Below are 11,453 nucleotides of genomic sequence, written 5' to 3'. Positions count from 1 at the left end.
TGTGTGTGTGTGTGTGTGTGTTTGTGTGTGTGTGTGTGTGTGTGTGTGAAAAACGTAAATTTAAATACTAAACCGCAATAATGCTATAATTATATAAATTTAAACGTTGAAGAAGAGGGAATCCGATTAAAGCATCTATTTTTTCACAATCATTTGCATGCGTAGTTGGACAGCTATTGGAATCAAATCAATCAACGAAAGCTTCTATGGTCTAGTTGGTAAGACATTCGATGGGTAAGCGAAATATCCCGGGTTCTATTTCCGGTGGAGGGCTGAGAAAATGTGTTCAACGAATATTTCAAAAGCTGCTACTACTATTTATTTCCACCCGTACCTATTGTGTAATAGAGTGAACCTGGCGATTATTTCAATCTATAAATATAAATTTAGGGAAAACGCCGAAAGTTCTACAATCTTTAAGAAAAAGTATGTCTGCGTCTGCTTTTTTCACCTTCTTGCTGAGTTTCTCACAGGTCTAAGGTCAGACAATTAAGTTCAAAGTTACGAGATTACATTAAGCATTTGAACTAGAATTAGACTCTTACGTAACTTTAACGTGCAAGTTACGACACTACTATGTATTCAAATACTTATTTTAGAATAAATTAGAGCTACGATATTAAACTAAGCATCTGACCTTTGACTGTTTGAGAAAGTAGAATTTGAATTCGTAACTTTAACGTGCCAACAAGTTACGACACTACTATGTATTCAAATACCTGAATTAACTCTAATGTGCATAAGTTATAAGCAATGTTATATAAACCTCAGGATCTGAATTCGGTTTTTTGATTTGTTAGACTGAAGATGTCGTATTGAATACGAAGAAACATGTCTGGTTCTATTAAATGTATTTTTGTTGCTTTTAAATTCGTCTTTATACTACTTTCTGTTTGGAAGTTTGGCTGTATTGTACATGAGTTTACACAGACCAGTACGGTCACAAAGCAAGACCTTAGACTGTTTGAGAAACTCAGCAAGAAGTTGATCAAAAGCAGACGCAGACATAAATTTTCTCAAATATATATATATAATAATATATATATATACTTATATATATATATATACTTATATGAATACACATTGAATCTGATACAGTATATCGTTTATCTTCCTGCATATCAATAAAGATACAAGAAGTCATCTACCGGAAATTGTAATGTAACTATTAGGAACAAACAATGTCTACGCCGGGTCATACTCATTATACACCCTCTTACACTACAAATAGGGCCTACACCTTTTCCACGATCATGAAGTTTTACAAACAACCCAAGTCAGTAGTGCGTAACCAACAGAAATAAGATAAGCTTTGAGGCTGAATTCTTGTCCTCGTGTTATCTAAAAATCCATAACGGAGGGTCGTATTACATTAATTTTTTCTGGAAAATGTTTTCAAAAGACTATTCTACACCACTATATGATTGAAAAAAAATTTGAAAAATGTTTTTGACCTCTGAAATCAAGATGGAAAAAGAAAAGCCTATCTAAGTAGTGTAATAAAATAGGCCTATGCAGTACAGTGCAGTAGCCTAGTACTCGTACGGTTACTGTTCCAGGCAGTGGTGGCGCCAGGACCTACCTGACGGAGGGGCTAAAATCTAGTGGAGCGAATCGAGTCTCACTTAGCTGGGGACCAGGGGGGTCGCCTAGGGCCCCCGGTGGGGGTCCAGGGGCGAAGTCCCCTGGAAGCCACAGATATTTGATGAATTATGGCGAATTTTTATTACTTATTTGATAAGCATCGAGTTACTATATTATATGACTTCATGTAGGCTATGCTTTCCAATGTTGAAATCACCTTCCAAAACCAAAACATTTTGAATAGAGCAAGAAACAAAGAGTATGCAATGTAACCATCCAATTTATTTTCAAATCCTCATTTTTGAAAGTGAAATTATATATTTTGGAAATTTTGCATGAAAATCTGTCAACCACGCTGTCATGATCGAGGTTGCTTCACATATCACGATGTATTCCAACCATCATGAGGCTATCTAAATGAGCATTTGCATAACAGAACGCAAATTATTTTTAATTAGTCTCATTGAATTATTATTATTATTATTATTATTATTATTATTATTATTATTATTATTATTATTATTATTATTGATTATTATTATTATTATTATTATTATTATTATTAGGCATATTGTTATTGTTATTGTTGTTGTTGTTGTTGTTGTGATGAAAAACAATGGTGGCTAAACGAATATTACATGTAAATATTTTTTTTTATTTGTTGGTTCCCCGACAAAATTTATCGTCTTCCCCGACTGGGGGGAGGGGCTATGCTTCCCCGACGGGGGTTATAGCCCCCCAGCCCCCTTCTGGCGCCACCACTGGTTCCAAGTACCCATAATATACAGATTTCTCTTATTATAAAGTACAAGCTATGTTTCATAAAGAAGTATAGTACAGTAAACCATGTTTTTAACACAGGAAACTCTCATATGGTAATTAAAACAATGCTAGTCTAGAGTACTACTAGTACTACAAGAATACTAGTAGGCCTACAAGAATTCAGCCTCAAAGCTTATCTTATTTCTGTTGGTTACGCATCACTGACTTGGGTTGTTTGTCATCACTTCAAGATGTCTACCGATTCGTGGAAAGGCGTATTGTGTAACCATTCGGCTATATAACTTCAGTAAATATTTATATAGGCATTTACTACATTAGAATTGGATAAGGCACCCAGGGAAATAGACGCGATTGATATCGCCGAATGACGTCATCACTATTAGGTCAATTATTACAGACCTCTGTTTTACGATACAGGAAGCTTGTTTTATTCAAGCAGCGCGAGAGACTGAGTTGCAGAGCAGAGCTAAATAAACATCGTAATCTGGGCGAGTACTGATTTTAGGTGAGTATTTTATAAAGATACGACTTTGTAGAAATGGGTATTTTAAATTTACCTCCTCGGTACAAACCAAAGCCTTTGATTATAGTATTCATGAGCTTAATATATAATTATGAAGAAGATACATATCCGTGATATCCTGTAGTGATGATACATCCGTACCGTAGTGTAATCAGCTTCTGGTTTTGTTTTAGACGCCAACACATTAAACCATTTTAGTAGGCATAATAAAAATAGATAGCATTATATAAGTATACTGTTCCATATGTTATTCTCTGTACTGTACTATAGAATTGTGGGCTAGTATAAATTCCTTCCTTTGACTTTTTGCTTAGTTCATGTAGGATCAAAACAACTTTTCCATATAGTATATGGAAAAGTTGTATATGATATACTCTCGTTTTACCGGATATGAAATTTAGACTAATGTACCAGTCGGATGCGGATTAGTAGGCTTATTATCACTCCTCCTTCCCCACCACCCTCCACCCCGGACACGCTGCAGTTCTACGATTAGGCCTGGCAAAGAGCGCACATCTTACCCACATTGTTGGATTCGGGTCTTCCCCTTCTGTTCTCATTTTGAGGGAGGACCAATCCATGCGTGAGGAATATGCTACTACAGAAATATTGCTTTCCTGGCCGCATCACACTTCAGTTACTGCATAATGCAATAAGTAGATTATCATAGAGGTTCATAGAAGGGAATTCAAAATTGGAATATAAGAATAATCATAGAAATAAAGCAATGTTTTCCTTTTCCAAGTCAAAGGGCAGGGGCGGATTTAGAGCCTCCCCCCCCCCCCTCCGACACCACTCCCAGATGTTGCTAGTCTCGAATTGGAGGACTAAACTGTATTCTGAATTCTGCCCCAATAGGTACCTTGAAACAACTTAAACATTACTTCATCCTTCGTGAGTTTGTGCGAACCTAGCAGCAATGTCCAAGGGGCGGGGCCATTATGTACACTCTGTCTCTTATACACATCTAGATGTGTATAAGAGACAGGATCCGCTCCTAAAAGGTACAACCGGACCAGGGCGATGGGATGCGCACGAGCGGCCCTTTTCCACCCCTCTGGATCCGGCCCTGGCGTCGAACGTGTTGTATAGTGCTGCGTGTATTGTGTGACTACGGTAATGTTTGCTACTTTAAGTTTCCCCTTGCGGTTGGTTTTTTACCTGCGAACAACATATAAGCAATCAATAATTTCTCACATATTGTATTATTAATATTTTGTTCTTATGTAAAGCTTTTCGATCGCGTTTCTAATTCAGGTCCCTGTGTAATTAATTAACAATTCATTGTGTCTGCTCATTCACAAAATTAGTAAAATAGGCTGGCTCTCGAGATTATGCCTGGAAGTTGCATCGCTATGCAAAGAAATAGTATTAATGCCAAAAACAAGGAATAAGCCCATAATGGACCAAATCACATCGCCTCCAAGCGGACATTAAATACAACAGTTAAATATAAGTACCGTATAGTGAATGAGACCTAGGTCTAAATTAGAATCATCTTTTATGTTGGGCCTATCCATAGAAACGGATCTTGAGAAGTTAAAGAGGCTTTATATTCCCACCCCACCCCTCCCCCCTTAAAATATTACCAGCATGTTTTTTTTTTTTTAATTTTTTTTTTTAAATAAATAATAGTCAAGTAAGTTGGCCTAAATAAAACTTGTATTTAAGATAACATTTGTAAACCACAACAGCGTCAGGTGGGGAATAAATAATAGTCAAGTAAGTTGGCCTAAATAAAACTGGTATTTAAGATAACATTTGTAAACCACAACAGCGTCAGGTGGGGACCGGCCATACACCATGGGGGGGGGGGCTGGGGTCGGTTTTCATTTAAACCTTCTATTTGTTTTGGTATCCCCGCCCCCTCTTACGAAAAATCCTGGATCTACCCCTGATTCAAACCATTGGGACTCTCCGATGAGCTATTGACAATGGAATGCCACAATAGACCACGTAAGTATTTCAGCGCATGAGCAAATGACTGGTCAGAAACAGGATATTCTGATATTAGGTATTTTGATAAGCTACGTCAATCTTCGTATCACTTGTCACATTCGATGGACCATGCAGATGAGTGGGCCTTCGAGGGGAATTGGGTCAATGGAACCAACCGAGAAATGAAAATTAAGTCGCCGTGGTCCTTGCAGACACCCTTGTTCTATTAGGCTTTAAGTGTTCGTACCCTTCCACACATCCGCATTTTCATTATTCCTTCGTCCGTGACCTGATTCCGTATTTTGTGCCGTGATTTCAAATAACACAATGTCCCCAGTTTCCACAATGTTTACTGTATACAATAATAATAAACCTAAAATGAAAGGGCGGTAATGATAAGTAGGCATTTACGATGGTGAAGGCGATGATGATGATAATGATGCAGGAGCGGCGCTAGGGTAGTCCGGGTTGGCAGATGACCCCTTGGGGACCTCTGGATCCCCCTCCACCCTGTCGGGGAATTTCCAGCGAAAAAATCAAATCTCTAACACCGAAAGTGCAATTCCTGCATGCCTTACTAAGCTGCCAAAATTTTAGGGAATAAAAACTCTTTAGTGCGAGCAGTGTTACCGTATGTGTGAGGTGTTGCATTGCGATCGCATGGGTTGCAGATGCAGTGGTGCGCCAGCTCTTCCCCGAGAGGGGGGGACTGGTACCCCCGACGGGGGTTCGTACACCCACAGGGGGACTGGTATCCCGACGTCATAAATAAAAATCCCATAAACAAAAAATGTATTATCTTTTAATGAAACAAACTTAATTTTCCCCGACCGGGGTTAGGGGAGGGGTAGGCTTCTCAAATATGGGGGGTGGGGTGGCCACCTTGTCAGGGAGTTTGGACCTCTCGTCGGGGAATTCCTGGCCCCGCCCCTGCTAATGATGAGTATTAAGGTAACGTCGGTAATATAATTGGGTGTGGTGTTCACTTTCAAGTTCCATAATACAGGCATAGCGTTTCAGCTTTGATTGGTTGTTTGGCATGATTAGAACTATCAAAACCAAACGAAGTTTCACGTTACTGAATGAACACGACATCATTATCCCCTTGTTGGCTAACAGCGACGTCGTGTGGAACCCGCATGCGCGTTTGAATCATAAACGTGGGAAAATACTTGCAATTAACCGGTGCATTGACTAGCGATATACCGTAAGTCTAGCCATTGCACTTTTGTTATAGTTCATCGGTCATAATTTAATAGATCCATATAAATCAATCGTTAATGTGCTGTTCCGTGTACAATACATGCACACTACAAAAAGGGCACATTGTTAGACTTGTATATACATAGGTTTAATTGTATTTCGTTATAATTTATCAGAGTCATATACATTTTACAAATTTATCAACAGTTTTCTAGGAAACAGCTGACGGCAAATCTGTTATCGGTACACACACAGACTATTTTTGGCCTTATTAGTAGGCATACTGTATTATAAGTGTTGCGCTAACGTTCAAACTCTCGACTACAACAGTAAGGCATACATTATAAATATAATGTCGAATTGCGTCAAATTAACACAAATTTCTGTAATGTTGGTTCGCTTCAGTCTTAAAGTCCTCAAAATTCAACGATGCGAACAAGCTAGAATTCAATTGATCCGTCTGCAAGTCAATGAATTAATTATAAACCTGTCTCTTATACACATCTAGATGTGTATAAGAGACAGATATATAGGCACATGCACGCATTGTGTCATGCGATAACCTACCCCCTATAAGACGACATAGGAATTTATTTAAGTCATTATAATAAACCACGCCTTTCAAGTAACTGAAGAATGTAGCAATTACAACATCAAATCATAGAATTATTAGAGATGATAATAGGCGTATATTTATAATTTTTAAATTTCTTTTATCAGAGATCGTCAGGTTGCATATTAATAATCATCATAATCATGAGCAAGACTATAAAAGAAGTATTTCAAGAATACGCCTGCTTTGGGCGCCCAGGAAAGACTTCCGACATAACAAGCAAGAACTTCGCCAAGATGATAAAGGAGAAAGGACTAATGGATAAGAAGTTGAACAGTACAGAAATTGATATGATTTTCACAAAGTACGTCACACATTAACATGATTAGACATATAGCGACGTCTTAAGCCCTATCCAGACAATTAACTTTCATTTAAAAAAAAACATGAGATATGCCTAAATATGGTCATGATTACAACACATCATGACCATACATACGTCATCAATTCAATGACATATTTTTGTCAAAAGAAATTTTGATAAACTGGACGAGCTTTACCTTATTGAAACCAGTCCCAAGACGACTAAACTCTAGCAATTATTGATATAATTTTTTAAATATTTAAAACAAGAAAAATACTAATAAGTTAACGCAATGATTATTTTCATAGTGTCAGTCAAACTTAACAATGACCAATAAAGACAGGGCAAGAATTAAGCACATGTACCAAAACACACAGATTTACATAGGCCTATTCCTGTTCAAGCTATCGTTTTGTGGGACCTGACAATCAATAACTAAAAACCGGGGCTTAGCGGAAAGAATGTTCATTATGAGGAAGCAACCAATAGGCCTACACTAATTAGCTGGTATGCCGTTAGCTAGTAACATTTACAGATGTTTATATTATAATAATAAATTAAATCAACTAAAACTTTTTCCGGAATCATCGGTAACATTATTAATGATTTTCAATGAGCAATTTAATGTTTTAATTTGATGTTACTGTCACTGACAGCAGGTGTATTAAAGAAAGTTTAACAAATAAAAATAAAATCTATATGCCTAAGATATCTTGCCGTTTCTCCCCACCAGAGCAAAGGCTGGACCAGGTAATAAAGTGTTGACATTTGCACAGTTCGAGAATGCCTTGTCTATGGTGGCCAAGTCAAAATATGGAAATGAGGCCGAAGTGGAGAAAGTCAAAAGTAAAATTTTAGAAGGCAGTGGACCAAGCACAGCTGGAACGACGGTAAGTAGCCCGGTAGTATACAGATATTGATGTCTCTTTTTGACAACTAACACACATTCCCTCGTCATAACCAAATTATTACAGAGCCAGAGTTAATCGAGCCGCTCTCTAAATCCAAGACCCCTCTGATTTGAGACCTTTTATTCGAAGTACCAACTACTTGTACTAATATTCGATATTACCAACTACTTGTATTAATATTCAATATTTGCACAAGACTATAGCGCCCTAGGCTAGACTGAACCCCGACACCACTCCCAGATGTTGCTAGTCTCGAATTGGAGGACTAAACTGTATTCTGAATTCTGCCCCAATAGGTACCTTGAAACAACTTAAACATTACTTCATCCTTCGTGAGTTTGTGCGAACCTAGCAGCAATGTCCAAGGGGCGGGGCCATTATGCACACTACATTCATCAGTTAAGATATTATTTATATTTAGTAAGTTAGATCCATGCCAGTGGCATAGGTATAGGCAGTGCAGCCCGGTAAAAAGCACTGAGGCACAGGAGTATTAGGGGCCCGTTCAATAGGTCTTTGAAATTTATAAAAAAAAAATTTAAATTTTAACCGACTGAATATCATGATAGTAAATAAATGTCTGATCTGATATTTTGCTGGATTTTCATATCACTTTTTATACATATAAGAGATATTACAAATCGTAGGCAATTACTGTTGTCTGACATATTTGTGCATTGCAACTAAGACAACTATAGCAACTATTGAGACTATTGCATAGTTGTCTCAGGCCGAACTCTCAACCGTCACTCAGGCTGCGGTCGGTTTAAAGGGCCCGGTAATTAATTTTACACAGGGGCTTGTCATCACCTTCTACGCCGCTGATGCATGCGTTGAATGCGTTGGACGTCGTGTTTATTTAGCCGACATACTCCTATTCATTAAAGCGAAGTTTCCATAAAATTGCTACACTGTCGGTACAGTGTTTTCACTGCACTGTGCTGTCACCGACGCACAATAAGGAAGACTCCCCAATCGAACAACCGACGACCAGCTTCGCCGAAAATTGTGGGCAATAGTGTGTAGCGACTGTATGGGAACGAGTTTTAAAAAAGAATCTTCATATGAGGATTGGAAAATTCGAGTTATAGCCGGTACACAGTGTAATAAAAATGTCAATAACGATGATGATGATGATGATGATGATGATGATGATGATGATAGGCCTAATAATCCAATGTTTAATAATGTACTTCGCAACAAATATTTTTTATTATATAGTATTGTATTCTTTTCGTTTACAAAGGGGGTTTCAAAGACGGGTGGTGTTACTAAATTGACGGATTCCAGTCATTACACAGGTAGTCATAAAGAGCGATTCGGCAAAGATGGCAAAGGAAAAGGCATCGAGGGCCGCAAAGATGTTCACGCCGACGACGGCTATGTGCAAGGCTTCAAAAAGTGAGCACGTGACCAAAGTAGAGCAGACGATGGACAGTTGAATAGCAATACAGTAGAAGTGATCGACGTAGGCTGCATGTGGATAATTTTTATATAGACATGTATCGTTATGTTTGCTGTGTGTGATTTAAATTAGTGCCAATTAAAATCTGTAATAAATTTAAAGGATAATTTCAATCTAGGCCATTATGTAATTTCCTCCGCGGTTAACAGTAAGGCATATCAACAGTATTATAATTGTAGTCGTGGCATCAACCCCGTTTATATACCTTTTCTTCATGATTAACATTGGCCAGGACTCCACAGGTGGAGAGAAACATATTTAATAATTTTGATGCGCATAATTATACCCATGGCGAGTTGAAATTCAGGGAAACAATAATACAGCAGAAAAAACATACAAATATAATATGGTTTACTTTTGCCGATTTTTACGCCATACCGAATTTCGGTAGAATTCGGGAACAATTTGGATGTCTGAATTTATGATATATTTTAGTTTGATGGTTGTTTTTACATTGAAGATAATATTTCTCATTATAAGCATATTATTTTGGGTACATTCACTTAGCCAGAGGAGAGGCGATATTACGCACAATCATAGGCGATGGAAATAATAACATTTTTTTATCGTGCTGTCCGTCAGATTTTATCTGCATTTTATTTATTGGTACTATTGTAATGTTTATTGAGGGTATAGGCGCACTCTATTGGCCCGTCTTGTTACCATTCCTTTTTTGTCAATAAATCTAGTTACATGTGTAGTGCACACTTAATTTAAAATCAAAATTTTACTCGAACAACAAATTATTATTATATACCAAAAAGTATTTCATATGCATGTTTATTGTAAATATAAGGGCAAACCATGTTTTTATATATAACAGTTTTTATGTACACGGTGTCTTTCATAAAGAAAAAAATTGACACGGATATATTAGACGTAAAATACAGTATTGTAATTTTTTTCAACGTCAAGTTATCAATGTGTAAGAATAATGAAAGTATTTAGTAATTATTTGTATGTTTTCATTTCTTTCAATCATGGAATTAAACAAATGCTCATAGCGTGATGAAATCGTTTAAACAACCCTTTCAAATCCTTAACCAAACGAACCTCCGAGGGGTTCTAGAAGGCCACAGCCCACGCCTACATTATATTCCCGTCAGTCTTTAGGCATCAAATAATAAGTGCTAAAGGGGGGGGGGGGGGGGGAAATGGCACATATAAACGAAAAATAAAAGATAGAACAGAAAAACCGAAAAAAAAAAAAACAAATGCAAGACAGCATGAAAACACTAAGGAAGCTGGCTGTGAAATCATGTTATATAAAACAAAATGATGTTCATGGAAATAAATAAATTCGATAAGCATCATTTTTACAAACTACTATTGTACACTCCCGCAGACAGAACAATATTAAAACATGGTTGACTCAAATTGGACCAGAGTACTAATTTATTAATATACCATGATTTGTACAATATTAAATATTTGTACATAAATTGAATATAAATCGCATTACAGAAAAGAACTAGTAAAACTGAATTTTACTAGAATAATTTACATATTTTACGATCATTTGAGCAACGTTTGGCAGTCTTAGAAGTGGTGGCGCCAAAGTTACTGGGAGGTCAGGGAAAATTGCTTCTCTACCACGTCGGACAGCTATGGACCCTGACAAGTTTGTTGGGCTAAAGACAAATATTTGCCGATCCAAACAAACGTTATAGTTATTGCCAATCCATTATATTGTGACCTAAAAGCACAATCCTGAGCCATCCTACAGAAATTGTATACCTCCATATTTAAAGTAAGTTCTTAGAAATCGTTTCCAAACCCTTAAATCGAGCACACAGTCTAAAAATCAACAAAAACTTAATTACTTTTATCTAAAGCCTTGTCTACACTATCAAATGTTATGTGACAAAAAATGTGATGTGCCCATGGGCACGATGACGTCATATCACATACTTTCAAATTGTATTACAAAAAGTTGAACATGTTCAACTTTTTTTTATGTTGCCTGTCAAAAAGTTGTCAATTTTTTTTAGAAAACACATTTTGACCAATAAGCAAAGACTACAAATCACACCAACCAATCGGATTTGATAATTCAGTTTTATCAAAATACATCACAGTTTTGAGGCAGTTTGATGTGTTTAATATTCGATGATATTGCTCCATCATAT

General features: G+C 37.0%; 1 protein-coding gene and 1 long non-coding RNA gene across 3 annotated transcripts in view; both read left to right on the top strand.

Annotated features, from left to right (window-relative positions):
- LOC117109497 overlaps window positions 1–9,693 on the top strand; it is a 14,661-nt gene extending 4,968 nt beyond the window's left edge. Inside the window, exons 2-3 of the long non-coding RNA XR_004445531.1 lie at window positions 4,964–4,967; window positions 9,427–9,693. This is a non-coding gene — a long non-coding RNA (uncharacterized LOC117109497). The remainder of the gene's footprint in view (window positions 1–4,963; window positions 4,968–9,426) is intronic.
- Window positions 2,697–9,419, top strand: LOC117109496 (tubulin polymerization-promoting protein family member 2-like). 2 transcript variants are annotated; one of them, XM_033251867.1, is made up of 4 exons: window positions 2,697–2,855; window positions 6,752–6,948; window positions 7,682–7,838; window positions 9,106–9,419. In XM_033251867.1, the coding sequence occupies exons 2-4, from the start codon at window positions 6,788–6,790 to the stop codon at window positions 9,262–9,264; spliced, it is 477 nt and encodes a 158-aa protein (XP_033107758.1). In that variant the 5' UTR covers window positions 2,697–2,855; window positions 6,752–6,787; the 3' UTR covers window positions 9,265–9,419. The 2 variants fall into 2 exon arrangements, with proteins under 2 accessions (XP_033107758.1, XP_033107757.1); XM_033251866.1 differs by having other exon boundaries at window positions 2,698–2,872.
- Window positions 9,694–11,453: the final 1,760 nt, after the last annotated feature.

This window comes from Anneissia japonica, unplaced genomic scaffold (assembly GCF_011630105.1).
Source record: "Anneissia japonica isolate Jap-2015-1 unplaced genomic scaffold, ASM1163010v1 scaffold3867_len840240_cov202, whole genome shotgun sequence".
Taxonomy (NCBI): Eukaryota; Metazoa; Echinodermata; class Crinoidea; order Comatulida; family Comatulidae; genus Anneissia; species Anneissia japonica.
This window is presented reverse-complemented; position numbering and strand designations above follow the sequence as displayed.